Consider the following 18,745-nt stretch of genomic DNA (forward strand, 5'->3'; position numbering starts at 1 on the left):
GGTGGTACACAAGTAAATATCATCATCATCATCTGATGATGATGATGATGATGGACAGAAGGAGGATCCAGAGATAGCCCCACATTCACCTTAGAACCACCATGAGGGTCCAGAAAGAAGTGAAGCCCAAGATAGTCTATGATAGGAAGAGTGCATCCTTCACTATAAAACCTCCTTCATCTCCATGGAAACCAGCAGGACCTTCGTTAATTTATTTCAAACAAAGGCAGAGTCAGAGGAGAAACATTAGCAGAGTTTTTACAGCTGGAATCAAACTTTTCACCATAAACAGCAACAGTAAGACCTGGTTTCTGCTTCTGGCTGCTAGCTCCAGAGTTTCTGTCCCACAGTGATGAGACAGACGTCTCTGGAACCAGCAGAGTCTCTGCTGTCATGTGACTCCTTGTTTTTGTGGAGAAATTAGCAGAAGCTCTAAAGTGGACAGAGCTGTTCTCATGTTTTCTACATTCCCATAGAACTGCTTGGGGTTTGAACTGTGTTTGGTTTTGATGCCAGTGCTTGGTAGAGTCTTTTAGCTGAGTTTCTCCCAGTTGTGTTGCTATGCTACATGTTAGCATTGCTGCTTTTACACCTATACACGAGGCTCTCGTGATGAAAAGGTTATAAAGGTTCCTCACTGAGCATGCCCAGGTAAGCAACAGAAACCACCTTTAAAAGGTTCAAACTCTTCAAAGGCAGAAACAGAGGGACAGAGCCAAAAATAACTCCAGTCTAAATATAACCGCAGGTCAGTTTTTCCCTCCCTACACAGATTTATTCTAGTTAATGCACACAGAGCCCATAAACTGTAACATAAAAAACACAGTCATGCTTTTGTTGGCCGGTTTCATGTTCATGTTCCAACGACCATCGAAAATAAGCATAGCAGGGACACCACCATGCCTTTATTTGCATGTTGTAAAGGTGCTCTACACCCATCCAGGGGAAGGGAGGGGGTGGATGCTCGTGGCTGCACACCAACGCTTCCTGCTGGGTTACAATCAGAGGCAGAGGAGCAGGAGGGGGGCTGTGGTTGTACGGTGCATGAAGCCGGGCGACTGTAACCACAGCGGGGCGAGCTGATGGAGACAGACACATGCAGTCGCCACAGCTCCTCTCTGATGTAAATTAGAGAGAATTAGGGGTCCCTTCCATAAAGACTATGACATCAGTGAGGCTCCCTATGACTCTGTAATAAAAAGAAAATGATGCCTGCATTTAAACTGCAGTTTTGTGGTGGTGATGCACTGAAATGAGACTAAAATTAGGATGTAAACTAATTCACAGCAGCTAACAGGCAGCCTTAAGGGGGGTGGGGGCAACTCAATACCATCCTCTGAATCACTCACTGTAAAAACCCACATGTCAGCCATTAGCACAGGTTCAATTTGGACTATTCTGGTCACACTTCTTAGTCACAACCGAACCACGCCCACACCGCCCAAATCAGCAGGGAGGGGCGCGCGAACACGCCTTACACTGGTGGAGCTCCAAACAAGAAATCAAGTTGGAAAAGTGGAGCTGGGACTTGAATCTAAAATCTCTCTGATCAAACTCTGACAACTTGGAGAGAACAAGAATAAAAAGCCAAACTCACCCTCTTCTGCAGATTTCATTTTCTCTACTGAGCAAAACAAAAAAACCCGACTGAGCTTAAACTGTGGTTGCAGCTGCAGACTGCGAGGATCCCTTCTCCATATATTCCCCAGCTGTTGCGCACGGTCCTCCCTCGCCCTGGCACCACTGCTCCAATGAATAAAGCCAGAAAAGCAGCTGGGACTAAAAAAAAATAAATAAATAAATAAAATAAAATAAAATGAATAAAGAGCGGGTTCGTTTGTCCTCAGATAAGTTATTTGGACTTTGTTGTGGGGGATCCTGGTTCTGCTGGCTCGCTGTGACGCACTGCTTCGGCGCACAGAGAACTGGTGCGCTTATAAACCCGGGGATCACCCCGGCGGAGACGCGCCGCCCTCCGCGCAATGACGCATCCGCATGTCAAAACACCTCGGAAAGGAAACCGATCAGGGAAGCCTGGAGGCTCCGAGTGAGAGAATTTGGCTTCTGAGTTCGGGGTTGAACATCCTTGTGCAGAAAAAAAACAAAACCCCTACAACTGCTGAGAGAAACCATGTCACTGCATCCACCTCATCCGTCACCAGCCTAACGAGCGAGAACATCTCCCGTTTCCACCCACTTTATGTCCAACATCTGTCCATCATCTACATAGGAGTCATCACCGCTGCACAAAAATCACGATTTATGTGCAGACAAATGCTCAGAGAACAGATGAGCAGGGCCGCTGCTAGCCACCAGGGTGCCCTTAGCCCCTCTTAGCTGCCGCACCCCAAAGAAAAGATTTTTCTTGCCAGTGCAGTTGTCTTTATTTGTAAAGTACATTCTCATTATTAACATTCAGCCATCGGTTGAGTTCACTATAACACGAATGTTATATTCTAAAGAACTGCTGCCAAACTTTACAGATTAAAAATATTCTGCTTTTTTTCTTAGGTATAAATTTCTTGGATAAACTTCAGCCCTGCTAGAAAAAATACCAAACATTCATATAATCAATAGTGGTTCTAACTTTTACTATATTATGTATTGTTTATATAAATATGCATTTTGTGATATTAGGGTTTAATTATTTTATATAAAAAATAAAAGTTGTGATATTTACTGTCCATCACTAAGTTCAGCCCCATTACAGGTCTGTGCATAAAGTACTGTTAGCTAAAATAAAAGCTGGGTTCAAAAATTTGTCTTCGTCTTTAAAGTCTTTATGAATAATTGTTCCACTGGCCAAAATAATGGGCAGATTGAAGGATAAAAATTTGCCCAAATTGATAAAAATGTTCATAATGACTCAAAGTTTTAACGTTTTCTGACTTGCTAATGTTTCTTGGTGGTCTACATGCAGTGCGTGATGCATGTGGTGGTAGCGGCGCCTCTGCAGGTGAAACGTGCCTGAACATGGAGCTGAAACACTCAAATCCTTCTGATCTCAAACAGTTTTTTTAGTAGTTGCACAGGCAAGTAGAACTGTTTTCCCTGTCCTCCTGCAGGCCATAATTATCCATACTGTCATGATATAAAAATCAAGTCCTGCACCCCGTCATTTGACACGCTGAACTGAGATTCTTCATAGAGTTTTCCATCGGCCACTCTCTGCGGTCGCTGTGTACTTGTTGGGCTTGTCTCCTCAGTGCATGCAGGCAGTTGTTTCTATCTTTGGAGAGTCTGGAGCTTTCAGCAGCTGGCAGCAAGCCCCTGCTTTCTATGATGACAATGGTCACATGAAGACTCTCCAAGAGCATGTCCATCCCTGGAGGTGGGAAGATACTTCACAGGCCTGCAGCAGCCAATCAGCTTATCCAGTTCTGGACCAATCAGCTGAGTTTATGGACATTCTATTTATTTATTTGATTTATTTTTATGCTTCATCCCAGTTTGAACCCTCTTAGAGAAGCTTTCTGTCATATCTTATAATCTTCAGAAACAGTTCTCCAGGATCCTTGCAGAACTTTCCAAAGTTCTTCTTTAGATGTTTCTGCCTTTTGTTCAGTTCTGTGTCCAGATGATCCCACACTGCTTTAGTAATGTTGAGGTCCGGGTTCTGGGGAGGCTCCATCCCTTCATCAGACCCATTGAGGTCCAGGTTCTAGGGAGGATCTGTCCCTCCATCAGACCCACTAAGGTCCGGGTTCTGGGGAGGATCCGTCCCTCCATCAGACCCGCTGAGGTCCGGGTTCTGTGGAGGATCCGTCCCTCCATCAGACCGGCTGAGGTCCAGGTTCTGGGGAGGATCCGTCCCTCCATCAGACCCCCTGAGGTCCGGGTTCTGTGGAGGATCCGTCCCTCCATCAGACCCGCTGAGGTTCGGGTTCTGGGGAGGATCCGTCCCTCCATCAGACCCCCTGAGGTCCGGGTTCTGTGGAGGATCCGTCCCTCCATCAGACCCGCTGAGGTCCGGGTTCTGGGGAGGATCCGTCCCTCCACCAGACCCGCTGAGGTCCGGGTTCTGGGGAGGATCCGTCCCTCCACCAGACCCGCTGAGGTCCGGGTTCTGGGGAGGATCCGTCCCTCCATCAGACCCGCTGAGGTTCGGGTTCTGGGGAGGATCCGTCCCTCCACCAGACCCGCTGAGGTCCGGGTTCTGGGGAGGATCCGTCCCTCCACCAGACCCGCTGAGGTCCGGGTTCTGGGGAGGATCCGTCCCTCCATCAGACCCGCTGAGGTCCGGGTTCTGTGGAGGATCCGTCCCTCCATCAGACCGGCTGAGGTCCAGGTTCTGGGGAGGATCCGTCCCTCCATCAGACCCGCTGAGGTCCGGGTTCTGTGGAGGATCCGTCCCTCCATCAGACCCGCTGAGGTCCGGGTTCTAGGGAGGATCCGTCCCTCCACCAGACCCGCTGAGGTCCGGGTTCTGGGGAGGATCCGTCCCTCCATCAGACCCGCTGAGGTCCGGGTTCTGGGGAGGATCCGTCCCTCCATCAGACCAGCTGATTCTCCAGGTTTCCCTTCCTTAAGAACGACTTCTTGACAGCCACGTTTCCATGGAGACAATTTCTGAAGCAATGCACAGGGTCTTTTTTTATTATTTACAAAATCTTGGAAATCCTGACAGTTTAGTGATCAGCTGCAGGGAAACAGTTTGGATAAACTTTGCAGAGGCATGACATGCATGCCCCCTCCCCCTCATCCAGATCAGTGGTCCCTCCTCTCCCGCTGGGAAGTTATCTCCTGCATCTGACGGAGGGACGCCGCTTGTGAAACCCAAGCTGTGTGTTTCATCACAGGGACGCAGCTCTCCAGTCTTTTAAAGAGCCCCACTCCTTCCTTTGACCTCATGGAAATCTCTCTTGGGGGTGCTGGGCCTGAAGCAGTGACGGGGCAAAGTGGTATTAGTGGGGTGGGGGGTGTAACAGAAACATGTGCAGCAGTAAACACTTCCACCCGTCTGCAGGTAATAAATAGCTGAGCTGCTGATTGACTCGTGGACTAGGACGTCAGTGAGCTGCTGGGGATCCTGGTTTGTCCAGCTGGGCCTGGTGCTGCTTGATGGTCACCGTGGTAACAGACCACCACAAACTGGACAGACCCAGAACCATATCCAGGGAAAAAAAAAAAAAAAAATGTCCGTTAGCAACACAGAAGAGCCAATCAGAGTGGACCCAAGGTTCAAAACAAACACAAAAAAACAATGCACAAAAACTCAAAACTATGCTACATTAAAATACACTGAAAACAACTAAACAAACGACAAACAACAAAAACAAATAACACACAAAAAACAACAATACACCAAAAATACACAAAACAAGGATGAGCCGACCGATGAGGACCAGAGACATGCATCTGGACCTTCGATGGTCTCCATGGAAACAGAGCTGTCAAGAGGCCATGCAAAAAGAAGTGAAACAAGGAAAACAGGCTGAGATGGGCCAGTGAGTCACCAACATGCCACGTCTCTGTGCTGCGCTCTCATTGGCTGATGAGTGACACAATCACATCTCAGATTTAATCAGGCCGAAGATCATCTGGTATCCAGGAAACTTTTAAACACGTCTGACCCGGGAGCTGGGAGCACAGTTTTTCCCAGAGTTTGCCTGGTTTATCTTGATCTGGGAGGGTTAAGGATCTGGGGCTGGAGGTGGTCTTTGCCCCCCTCCCTCTGTCACATTTTTGTCGATCTGCCTTCCCTTATGCGGTCGCTGCCAAACTTTGTGAGCGCTCGGCCCGGAATGACGTGGTTTGGAAGCAGAAAGGTGGAACTGGATTTTCTTTCCAGGGCTCAGACCCTAAAGCTTCAGCTCTGGCTTTGGGTTCGGGTCTGAACACAAACCAGCAGAGCTCAGGAAGGACTGGCCAGAAACGCTGGCTTCCCCGCTGCTGAATCACCTGCTTGTTTTGGAAAAATCTTCTGGATTAAAGCTAGAGGAGTTGTGACTGTACGTCTTTGTGCTTGCACCCCCCTCCTCGCCACATGTGCACATCTGACTGCTGCTTCATAAAGTGTTTCTTGATGTGAAATAATAAAAACATTAAAAATAGCCTGTTTGACCACAAATTAGCTCCAAAAATCTGCTTCTGAGGGACATGAAGTAATCTGGCTACACTGGAGGACAGAAAAGAGTAAACACAAGCACAGAGTGTTGAAGTATTACATCGCCAGCTGCTGATGTCATCGATCAACTCTATTATGATCAGTCTGAGCAGCGAGGGAGTGAACATCTGCCTCTTTTTATCTTTAAATTCCTTTTATTTTCTCTGTGGGGAGGTCAAACTTTCTGCTGTTAATCAGAGAGGTGACTCGAGGCCCTTTTTTACAGACTTCCTGTCTCCCATCAATGTTCTCCTTTTTTTTCCTCGACCACTGTGACGGAATCCCCGGCTCTGTTTCCCGTTGTGAAGGCCCGTTGCCTGGTTACAGGCGTGGGAGGAGCCCTCAGGGCCGAGGGACGCCTCTAACGGTCCCCGAGCCGGCGTGGAACTCAGCATAGCCAGCTCCCCAAGGCAAACAGCACGTCACCATCACATCTGCACGGCCTCGTTTACATAAAAGAAGAATGGAGGTTGTGTAACGGACAGGAAAGTCTGGTGGCCGGGCCGGTTTACTGCATGACAAGGACTGCTTTACAAGACATGAGGAAGCTTGTGGTCTGCACACATACTTGGACGTATTTTAACATCAGGAAAAGAAAAAATAATCCACAACCTCATTCCAAAATAGCTCAGATGCTGTGTAAATGGAAATAAAACCAGAGTTCAGTGATTTCCAGATCTCATCAACTCAGATTTTATTCCCAGTAGAAGATAAAAACATGTCAGATGATGAAACTGAGTCATTTCACCATGTGATGGAAAATCAGAGCTGATAGTGAATCTAAAGTGAAACAAAAGGCTGGAAAAGTACCTGGTACAAACCAGAAACACCTGGAGGAGCATTAGACAACTAACCAGGTTACCTGGCAACAGGTCAGTAACATGACTGGTATAAAAGGAGCATTTCAGAGAGGCAGAGTCTCTCAGATGGAAAGATGGACAGAGCTTCACCAATCTGAGACAAGCTGGGTCTAAAACTGTGGAACAGTTTCAGAAAAATGTTTCTCAGACTTTGAAGATCCACCATCTACAGTGTAGAATATAATCAGTAGATTCAGAGAATTAGGGGGAATCTCTGTGTGCATGGGACAAGGCTGGATGCTGGTGATCTTCTGCATTAAAAGCAGACATGATTCTCTACTGGGAACCACTGCTTATGTTCAGGTAGACTTCCAGAAACCACTGTCTGTGAAAGCATGTTAAGCACATGTGGATTATGTAAAAATGTTTCAGAACCACATTTTGCACAAGGATCCCATGTTTTTCACATGTGCATGTGGAAGACATGTGCTTCACATGTTCTTCACATGTGGATCATGCTTCACATGTTCTTCACATATGGACTGCATGAAAATGTTAAAAAAAAACAAGGACCACGTTATTCACATATGCATGTAGATGTGGACCACACAGGCTTCACATGTGGATCACATGAAAATGTTCCAAAACCACACGTTTGCATATGAGAACCATGTTATTCACATGCACATGTGTAGCACATGTGTAGCACACGTGGAGCACACATGGCTCTGAGCGGCCCCTACAGGCCATCAACCTCAGGCTTCACATTCAACAACGTTAAAGTTGTGATTGAGATCTTGTCTGTTGAATGCATAAATAATTCAATGTTGGGAATGTTTGGGATTGGCTCCTCAGAGTGGAGCAGCCTCATCTGAACATCACCAACCAGCCGTAACTTTATCTCAACATGCTGCTTCTTAATTCAGACTGGGTGCCGTGGAATTTTATAACAAGCTCAGACTGAGGGAATATGGCTGCAGAAGCCACTTAGCTGCTTGGTAACAGGATAGCATAATGGCATAATAGCAGGTTGGCCCCTCCAGCATAGAAAAAAGCTGCAAAAATTCTTTAAAAAAAAACAGCTAATTTGACAAATGTTCCCTGCATCTGAAATTTCTGCTGCGTAAGTGTTTGGTCTCCCACTTATGTGCTGGATCAAATTGAGTTTAGTCAAGAAGTGTTTTGCAAAAACGTCTCATCCTGCACGTCCTCAAATTTAGTTATGGAGTCATTTTTATGACAATTTGTTGAACTAGAGACAAAACATTAGATCATGAAATCCCTTTCTCGCAGCGTAGCAGCTCTGCTGTCGTGTTTGTGCACTCAGATAATTAAATCTCGTCCAGCTGTTGTAGCAGCAGCTTCCACGCACTGAAAGGCTGAGAGGTCTAAACTCGTCTCTGTGGCTTTTTACATTAAGTATGTGCTGCATCTGCTGAAAGTCGACCACATTTGACTGTCAAAGTGCTGCGGAGGCTGAGAACAGAGTCATTACAAAAAAAACCTCAGCTCGGGTCTTCTTTCTAATGTCCTGGTGTTGGAGTGAAAACGTGAGAAAACTAAACTTTTGTTTTTATGCAGATGGACAGAAAGTCCAAGAAATTGTCTAAAAAAAACTTTAAATTGAGTGTTTTTCAGAGGGAAGGTTTGCTCGTGTTTGTTGTGTTCACGGCCTGATAGTCGAGGAGATGTTTGTTATGGAAAAGTGTTTAAACACAAAAGAAAAATACTTTTTAATCTCAATTTCTTCAGAAGCGTCCTCCATTCACTTGGAAAAAAAAAGATAATTTTACAAAAGAATTTTCCTCTTTTTCTTTATTGACTTGATAATTTTACCAAAAAAAAGAATTTCATTAGTTCTTTCTGAATCTGACATTTAAAAATGTCTTCTTTGTTCTTCTAAAATTTTATTTAATTTTCTTCTGAATTAATAGATAATTAAATCCATTTTCCTGAATTTATGAGGCAATTTAAAAATGGCCTCTGGTTTTCCTCTTCAGTTTTGTCAAGTGATGAGATCATTTTACAACAAAAATGTTTGTTTTGTTCTGAAATTATATAATTTTACAAAAGAAAAATCTGAATTTATTAAATAATTTTTGATGATGTTTGTGTGGGTGTGGGGGTATGTTTGTGTGTGTGCGTATGCATGTGCTAGGATGAGTGGGAGTGTGTAAGATCATAGGTGAGTAGGTGGGGTGGGGAGGGATGACATGAGGCCTGGGTGGGGGCCTGGGTGGGCCTGGGGGTGGTGCGCCATGGATCTGGGCTCTCCCGTTATTCTCCTTCCGCTCCTCTCCTTCCCCCTTGGGTGTCTGGTGAGTGGGTGTTTTCTGGGGTCAGTGGCGGCTCGTTGGCTGCAGTCGCTGCGTGGCCTGGTCGTGGGGGGCGGCTGCCTCTGGCCTGTCTTGCCCTGGGGGGCCTCCTGGGGAACAGAGGTGCCTAGTGCAGCTGGCAGCTTACCATCCGGAGGGAGGTTCTCTTCCCTTGGGACCCCTCTTCTTCCCCGCTCTCTCAATCTCTCTTACATACACACATACACACACACACACATAGGGATTTGGGAGGCGTGCACATCATGCGGGGTGTAGCCGGGGGGGCCACCCAAGTGGCTTCCTTAGGTGCACCCTGTGGCGACTTGCCTCTCGGTTTAAATTACACTTAGACATCAAAACACCAACACAACACACAAACAACTTCTGAGGGGCGTGTCATGAGGTGCATGGAGGGTGGGAGTGGGGGGCAGTGCCCCAGTTTTACTTGCAAAAAACACACTCACCACAAACAGTCATGAGTGGGGAGGAGGAGGAGGACAATGGGGACACCTCACACCCCTCTTCTTGTATGCTGTGTGAGTGTTTATATTGTGTAGGTGGGGGTGAGGAGGCATGTATATGTTAGGATGAGAGGGAGGGTGCAAGGATATAGGTGTGTGCATGTGTTTCTGTGTGTGTTTGGGGCGGGGTTAGTGCACTTGTGGGGGGACCTGGGCGGGCCTGGGGGTGGTGTGCCTCTGTCCTCTGGTCCGCCTGGGGTGTCTGGCTGGAACATCGAGGTGAGTGCTGGCCTACGCTGGGTGGTTGTCTGGGGGGGCCTGGTCCTCCTAGGCATGGTGCGGGCCCTCTGCCTTTGGGGGTGGGGCGGCTGCCTCTGGGCTCACTGGGACCTGTGCCCCAAGACCATGGGGGCTCTTGCTGGGGCTCTCCTCTGCCGCCCTTCGGGTGGGGCTGGAGTCGTCTTCATGGTGGGATAGCTTGGGGTAGTGCTCCAGGGCTGCTGCTGAGGGCCCAGGTCTCTGGGCTGCCCTGGCCTGCTGCTGACCTCCGTGGAGGCGTGGTCGCATTTGGACGATCTCACTCACCACTCTTCATCACTGATCACTCCTTATTCCTCATCCTCTGCATGCTGACACAGTCACTGAATTGTTCAGTGGGTTTTTATACTAAGAGATAATTCTTTTTTTTTTATTTTTCCTGAGTTAGTATCTGGTCGCCGTTGTGCTAGTTTCATGATATGTCTTTTTGATTTGGTTATTATTTAAAAACTCTTAATGACTAGCAGCCCTGGTTTTTCCTGTGTGTGTGTTTTTGTAAAAGTTGTAGGAAATTTTCTGGTGTGTTCATGTACAGGTGTAACAGTTTGTTGTCTGGTGATGGTGTGGATTGAAGGGTCGTTTCCTTCTGTCTGTGATCTTTTTGTCTCCTTTCTTCTTTCCCTTTTGCTCTTTTTTTGCTATTTTCCATCTTTTTCTGTCCCCTCCGGTCAGGTCCAGCAAGATTACATAGATTCCGTGATTCAAAGTAAATAAATAAATAAATTAATCACATTATCAAGAGGAGCCTTACCCATAGGCCTCCCCTTGGCAGAGCAAATTTGTTCAGCACGATACAGCAACCAGATTATCATTTTGCTGCTATGATGCTGGACAGGACAAGTTAAAAAAAAAAAAAAAAATTAAAAATAAATTAAAATAAAATAAAATAAAAAATAATAATTTTTGAAACTTTGTTTTTCTGAACTGACAATAATATATCACCAAAATGAAAATAAGAATAAAATATACACATTTTCCATTTGGTTTATTTAACTGACAATAAATTTTACTCAAGAATCTTAATTTATTACGCAAGTATGACAAAAATCTGACTAAATAAATTTTCCGTAATATAAATGAAACTTTCTTATTTTCCTGAATTTCCAGGACAATTAAAATGATCCTTTGCTTTTATTAATTGATATTTCAACAAAAGGTTAGTTTTTTTGTGAACTGATCATTTTACAAAAACATTTAAAAAATGAGAAATTCCGTTTTTCGTTTGAAAAATCTAATTTTAATATTTCTTAAAAAATCTTTTGTTTTTCCCGTAATTTTCCAGATGATTTGATCAAAATAATAATAAAAAAATATTTTCTATTAGACTGTTTTTTCATAATTGACTACAAATTTCACCCAAAAAAATTAACTATATTTTTCTCTGAAATAAGATAAATTTACCAAAATATAAATAAATTTTAATTTGATTATTCTGAATTGACATAATTTAAAAATCCTTTGCTTTTATTAAATTAGAACAAAAATGTTTTTGTGAACTGATGAGATCATTTTACTAAAACACTGAAAAGAATAAATTCAGTTTTTCAGATTCCATGAGACCTTTAAAAATTATTTCTTATACCTGAATTAAGGGGAAGTTCCACAACCTGCTCTCAGAATAAAAATCAGAATAAAAATAACTGATTATGTTCCAGAACATCAGATTTTTGATCGTTTTCCTGCAGATCTACAACTCAGGAGGAAATAACCGTTTGTCCGGTTTCTGTGTGGAGGCTGAGGAGCCTCTTTACCAACGACACCTCCAACACTTTCACACGACACCTCACGACACCTCTGACACTTTCACACGACACCTCACGACACCTCTGACACTTTCACAGACACCTCACGACACCTCTGACACTTTCACACGACACCTCTGACACTTTCACACGACACCTCTGACACTTTCACACGACACCTCACGACACGTTTCCGTCTTTAGGGAAAACTTTAAAAATGGGAATCGTTCCGTCTCCATGTGGGTGCAGGTCAGAGCTGGTTTTCTGTTGAGCAAACCGTGATGTGGTGGACTCGTTCCCAGGTCAGACTTCTTCTTATCTGTCGGTGCTATTCTTGTTTGTCTTGGCGGAGCCCATTTTCGTCGTTTGTTTTCTAATGAGTCAGGCCAGCTTTTAAACATTTTGACGTCATTTCTATTCCTGCTCTGATTCGCCTAAAAATTTTGTTTTTGTTCTTTAACCCAGACGACAAAGCATAGAGCAGATTGTAAATCAGACGTCTTGACTCTCAGATTCCCACTTCATCCTTTTCCTTCCTTTGAAGCTTTTTATCAACCAATGATGGAAACGCGTTCCAGCCATCTAACAGAAAAAGTCTCATGTAGCAGCACCATCAGCTAATGCATCTGAAGATGTTCGCATCTTCCAAAAATACGTCCTGATATTATTGTGATATTCATTTAGTCTGAGTATGAAGAACATTTCCAACTTTCATGTTTAGAAAGCACTTTAATGTTGCTGTAGGAGCATCTGAGCACTCGTCCTCCTCATTCTTTTTATAGAAAAGTATTTTGTCAGCCAAAGAGTTGAAGATCAAAACAATACGTATTTTCTTGTAGCAGCATCACAGCTCTGCATCTAAAAACGTGTCCCATTAATATAAAGGTACAACAAATGGCTGAACTTTACTTTCCTGCAAACACAAAACCTAAAGCAGTCATTTTTCAGTGGTTTAAATGTATAGGAAAAAAATAGAAAACCGTCTCAATAAAAACAAAGTTCTCTGTTGGAACTAAAAAACAAAAATCATGAGTCACATGAAGATTATCGAGTCCATCAGAGCTGCTCATGCAGCACATCTGGTCTGGAAAACACGCTGCAACAATCTTCCACAGAACCCATTGTGGGAACGCTAAAATCCAACCTGCAGCGATGACCTTCTTCTGCAGCTCCTTGGTGAAAACGGGAAGATAAAAGAACTCCTGTGAACATGTCGAAGCCATCAGACCATCACATTCATCACTCGGTCACCCTCCATCCACAAAATGCTTCCTGCTCTGCGGGAGAAAGTGATAACACATTGCCCATTAAAGTCCTTATTATTCACTGTTCCTTGTTTATAAACTATTTCTAATATTTGTTGGTTTTCTTTGTGGTATTTTTTAAAAATGCTCAAATAAATGAAAGTTCATTCTGCGGTTTATTAATTTTTGCACCATAATGCTTTCTGAAAGGAGGTGGGCGGAGTCTGCTCAGACCACATGAGCCAACCAATCGCAGCACATTGAGAAGGGGGAGAAGAAAAAAGTAGAGAAAGACACAAAAAACAAACAACTGTACAAACAAAACCCAACAGAAGACAAGTGCCTGCTACAGATGTAAAGAAACTGTAAGAAAGCAAAGCAGACAATCATCAGGAGCACCTACAGGAGGACAAACATGTTCACCAGTACATGTGATTAAACCTGCAGGACAACACACTGACAGATAAGAAGTCTAATTAACACATCTAGATTTCTCCCCAATACCCCGATGTCTTTGCGCATGTAGACCGCATGTCAATGCATGCGCAAAAGACAGAAGTAAAACATTCCTGTGTACTCATTTTCAGCTTATTAGCTCCCACATTAGCAGCTAATGCTAATACTTCTGCCAATGTTTAATAAAGACTGGGCGTTTTGAAAATGACAGGAAATTACATCACTACGTACGTACGTATGTACTCTGACAGAAATCAGGTAACAGACTGGAAAATATAGACCAGGATTTTTTAAATACTGCATTGCAGAAGTTGCTTTAAATCCATCAGAGTTTGATGGATTTTTGATGCAAATTATAAGGAATTAGTGTGTTTAATGCACCAATAATGCTCCAAATTCCTGATCAAGACTTTAACAAGCTACAGGATGTTTCCAGTTCCAAACTACCCATGGAAGGAAAAGGAGGGTGCAGGACCACAAGCTCATACCTAAAGTGGTGTAAAAAAATGTCAAAAACACTTTCTCACTTACACTTACACCTATCACCAATCAGCAGCAGGGGTGGTATCGGCCGGTAAACTCACCAGGTCGCAGTTCTTTTGATGGTTCACTTCAGTTCGGTGGTATTTTCTGATGCCGTGTGTGTATAAATCTGCCTTTACTGTAGAAACCTTTATCAGCTCTACAATCCAGAGTTAAGTTCCTCATCAGAGTTCCAGAGATGGTGTCAACTTCTCTGGACTCGGAGGCACTTAGGATGGACCACCACTTAGTAGAGACCTGGACTATGGTAAGACCAGCCAGATCAGGGTTGGATCAGGGTTCTGATGGTCTGGGGTTGGATCAGGGTTCTGATGGTCGGGGTTGGATCAGAGTTCTGATGGTCGGGGGTTGGATCAGGGTTCTGATGGTCGGGGGTTGGATCAGGGTTCTGTGATGGTCTGGGGTTGGATCAGGGTTCTGATGGTCGGGGGTTGGATCAGGGTTCTGTGATGGTCGGGGTTGGATCAGGGTTCTGTGATGGTCTGGGATGGGATCAGGGTTCTGTGATGGTCTGGGGTGGGATCAGGGTTCTGTGATGGTCTGGGGTTGGATCAGGGTTCTGTGATGGTCTGGGGTTGGATCAGGGTTCTGTGATGATCTGGGGTTGGATCAGGGTTCTGATGGTCGGGGGTTGGATCATGGTTCTGTGATGGTCTGGGGTTGGATCAGGGTTCTGATGGTCGGGGGTTGGATCAGGGTTCTGGTGGTCGGGGTTGGATCAGGGTTCATCTGCTACCTTGAAGACCACACTGAGGGTTCTGGTTCTGGACTGATCCGCCTGGAACAACCATGACTCGGTTCTGATGGACACCTGGAGACGTGTTGCAGGAAAATGAGACTAAATGAAACCTGGAACTCTTCCTGACTGGTGTCCTGGATGTTAGGACGTCTAAGCGGTGGGAGAAGGAACGGGAACGCTGCCGAGGGAAAAAGACTCGCTGAGCTTTTCCTGAAATGTGCTGCAGCCTGAAATATAAAAATGAATGAATATTCTGCAAAATTGAGTTGACAAGATAAAACATGAAAAATTTGGGGTTCATTCTCTGAAATAAAATAAAAGTCCGAGTCAGTGTAAGAATGATTTTTATTTTTCAGTTTGCATCTTTCACACCATCCCAGTTTCAACCTCCACCTCATGTAGTCTCTGGCTCCATCTAGTGGCCACACAACAAACTTTACAACAAACCAACCCTGTAATATCAAAACTTTTCAGGTTTCATTGCTTCTTTTATTCATTTTTAATCATTAGGAAATCTATAAATAACACTGTTAAAAACTGCAGTGTAGGACATGAAAAGCGATTCATTACATCGACACAAACACGGGACAAAGACCTCAACAGGAAACACAGGAATCTATCGGCTTTTTGTAAGAATGTAAAAATCACCAATTAAACTGTCGCAGTGACGCCAATTTTTCCCCTCAAACTACCTTTGTTTTCTCTTTTTTCCCCTCACAGGGCGGCTGCATCTTACAGCAGGACTGCCACGGCGTCCGCAAGCTACAGGAATGATCGTCTCAGTTAAGTTTTATCCATCAGAAACAGACAATCTGACCAAAACAACATGAACCCTGTTTCTGAGCTTTACATTTAAAAGTTCAGTTTTACTTTTTCACCAACATGTGAAAGGAGGAATGATAAAACTCATTCCTCCTTAAAAACATCTACGTCCCGCAGGGCCGAATGTCTTCAGCACCTTCGTTGAGACTTTAAGTTTTTCATCTGAAAAATGTTTGCAAACGAGGAAAGGAGATGATCCAAGTTCAGCTCTGATACATTAAGAGACGAGATAATGAGGCACAAAGCGAGCTGCGACAGGCCGCCGTCAGGCATCGGAAATGTGGAGTCATTCACTTTTATTCAAGGCGAAATATGAAAAACATTTAATGCTTCTGAGGAGTGCTGCTGGTTTTATATCGTAAAGATGAAGCATTGTACAACTACAACAAACTTGGGATGCTGTTTAAAATGTAAATAAAAACAAATCACTGGTTTCCAAATCTCATCAGGTCAGATTTAATCCCCAGTAGAAGATAAACAACATATCAGATGATGAAACAGATGTTTCACCATGTGATGAAAATATGAGCTGATAGTGAATCTGACGCAGCAACACGTCTGGAAAAAGTAGTTCCAGGGTGATGTTCAGCACGGTGTAGAAAGTAGTTCCAAGGTGATGTTCAGCATGGTGTAAAAAGTAGTTCCATGGTGATGTTCGGCACGGTGTAAAAAGTAGTTCCATGGTGATGTTCAGCACGGTGTAAAAAGTAGTTCCATGGTGATGTTCAGCATGGTGTAAAAAGTAGTTCCAGGGTGATGTTCAGCATGGTGTAAAAAGTAGTTCCAGGGTGGTGTTCAGCACGGTGTAAAAAGTAGTTCCAGGGTGATGCTCGGCATGGTGTAAAAAGTAGTTCCAGGGTGGTGTTCAGCATGGTGTAAAAAGTAGTTCCAGGGTGGTGTTCAGCACGGTGGAAAAAGTAGTTCCAGGGTGATGTTCAGCACGGTGGAAAAAGTAGTTCCAGGGTGATGTTCAGCACGGTGTAAAAAGTAGTTCCAGGGTGATGTTCAGCACGGTGTAAAAAGTAGTTCCAGGGTGATGTTCAGCATGGTGTAAAAAGTAGTTCCAGGGTGATGTTCAGCATGGTGTAAAAAGTAGTTCCAGGGTGATGTTCAGCATGGTGTAAAAAGTAGTTCCAGGGTGATGTTCAGCACGGTGTAAAAAGTAGTTCCAGGGTGATGTTCAGCATGGTGTAAAAAGTAGTTCTAGGGTGATGTTCAGCACGGTGGAAAAAGTAGTTCCAGGGTGATGTTCGGCACGGTGGAAAAAGTAGTTCCAGGGTGATGTTCAGCACGGTGTAAAAAGTAGTTCCAGGGTGATGTTCAGCACGGTGGAAAAAGTAGTTCCAGGGTGATGTTCAGCATGGTGTAAAAAGTAGTTCCAGGGTGATGTTCAGCATGGTGTAAAAAGTAGTTCCAGGATGATGTTCAGCACGGTGTAAAAAGTAGTTCCAGGGTGATGTTCAGCACGGTGTAAAAAGTAGTTCCAGGGTGGTGTTCAGCACGGTGTAAAAAGTAGTTCCAGGGTGGTGTTCAGCACGGTGTAAAAAGTAGTTCCAGGGTGATGTTCAGCATGGTGTAAAAAGTAGTTCCAGGGTGGTGTTCAGCACGGTGGAAAAAGTAGTTCCAGGGTGATGTTCAGCACGGTGTAAAAAGTAGTTCCAGGATGATGTTCAGCACGGTGTAAAAAGTAGTTCCAGGGTGATGTTCAGCATGGTGTAAAAAGTAGTTCCAGGGTGGTGTTCAGCACGGTGTAAAAAGTAGTTCCAGGGTGGTGTTCAGCATGGTGTAGCGTCTCTTCTTCTAACATGTCTGGAAACGTCTGGGAAGTGAGGAGACCAGTTGCTGGAGTTTTAGGAGAATAATGTCCTCTGCAGTGGTTTCCAGTAGAGAATCATGTCTGCTTTTAATGCAGAAGATCACCAGCACCCAGCCTTGTCCCATGTACACAGAGACTCCTCCTGATTTTCTGAATCTTCTGAGGAACATTTTTCTGAAATTGTTCCACAGTTTTAGATCCAGTTTGTCTCAGGTTGGTGAAGCTCTGTCCATCTTTCCATCTGAGAGACTCTGCCTCTCTGAAATGCTCCTTTCACACCCAGTCATGTTACTGACCTGTTGACAGGTAACCTGATTAGTTGTCAAATGCTCCTCACATGGTAAAATGTCTCAGTTTCATCATCTGACATGTTGTCGATCTACTCCTACTGGGAGTAAAAGATGGCTTGATAAGATCTGGAAATCATTAAATTCTGTGTTTACATTTTACGCAGCATCCCAGCTTTTCTGGAACTGGACTTGTATGAAAATAAAAGGACATTAAACAGCATTTGTGGGTGTTTTCTTCTGAATGTCTTGATGGATGCTGTTTTGGTTGATGCGCGTTTGTACAGAGTTAAACACTGAGGTTTACGCTGGCAGCAGTCAGCGCTGCATGTAAAGGCTTTATTTACAGTAACACAGGATAACCTAAAAGTAAGTGATTTATTTATCCCTTCCAGTAATTCAACATTGTTCAAAATGCAGGCCATAAACACTTTTAATAAAGGTAACACTTAAAAAACACCCTGAACACCATGGTTAAAAAACCTAAACATTGGAAGTGTTGCATCGAAACTGTAAAAAATGACTTGATTTTTCTCACTGGTTTGAAACAAAAGGCAGGTTGAGCCGTTACGACAGAACGAGTGTTTCCGACCTTCTGCCTGCAGACGCTTCTTCAGGAGGAGTTTTTTCTTCAAGTAAACCCAAAGATGCAGCGACAAAAACCCCCAAAACTCTTTTCTCTCAGTTTGTGATTGTTCCAGTGGTTCCTCCACCTGTCCAGCACTGAAGACCAGTGAGTAAAATATAAAAAAAAGTGCTGACAATAAAAAATCAAAGCAGTGCAGAGCTGCAGAACTAACCAGTCGTCCCAGTTTGTCACGAGGACAGTTTGGAGTAGCTCGGAGGGGAAAACTTGCGCTTCAGGTACTTGATTATGTAGAGAGGAAGACAGCTGACGAGCGTGATGGCGGACACCTTCCACAGGAAAGGCCAAGTGGTGATGTAGGAGAAGTCTGGAAGGAGGAAACGAGAGAGCTGAATGAATCAGCACGAGCAGCCGGGACGGAGTTTAGAAACCCGCCTCAGATGTGCCAAATCCGATCAAAACACGTTTTTAGGTGAAAAGCAAACAGTGGGATGGACGATATGACAACAT

General features: G+C 44.3%; 2 protein-coding genes across 6 annotated transcripts in view; both read right to left on the bottom strand.

The window, feature by feature from the left end:
* nfatc1 (nuclear factor of activated T cells 1) overlaps positions 1 to 1,826 on the bottom strand; it is a 66,305-nt gene extending 64,479 nt beyond the window's left edge. The window contains exon 1 of the mRNA XM_042012551.1: positions 1,598 to 1,826. Coding sequence (XP_041868485.1) covers positions 1,598 to 1,616 — 19 coding nt within the window. The 5' untranslated portion in view covers positions 1,617 to 1,826. The remainder of the gene's footprint in view (positions 1 to 1,597) is intronic.
* A 13,102-nt stretch (positions 1,827 to 14,928) lies between these two features.
* atp9b (ATPase phospholipid transporting 9B) overlaps positions 14,929 to 18,745 on the bottom strand; it is a 50,395-nt gene continuing 46,578 nt past the window's right edge. For 3 of the 5 annotated variants that reach the window (XM_042012546.1, XM_042012545.1, XM_042012542.1), the window contains one exon: positions 17,952 to 18,602. In XM_042012546.1, the coding sequence (XP_041868480.1) occupies positions 18,466 to 18,602 (137 nt within the window). In that variant the 3' untranslated portion in view covers positions 17,952 to 18,465. Of the gene's footprint in view, positions 14,952 to 17,951; positions 18,603 to 18,745 lie in introns of those variants that run through there. The other 2 variants (XM_042012544.1, XM_042012543.1) reach the window with 2 other exon arrangements.

Source organism: Melanotaenia boesemani, chromosome 17 (assembly GCF_017639745.1).
Source record: "Melanotaenia boesemani isolate fMelBoe1 chromosome 17, fMelBoe1.pri, whole genome shotgun sequence".
Classification (NCBI taxonomy): Eukaryota; Metazoa; Chordata; class Actinopteri; order Atheriniformes; family Melanotaeniidae; genus Melanotaenia; species Melanotaenia boesemani.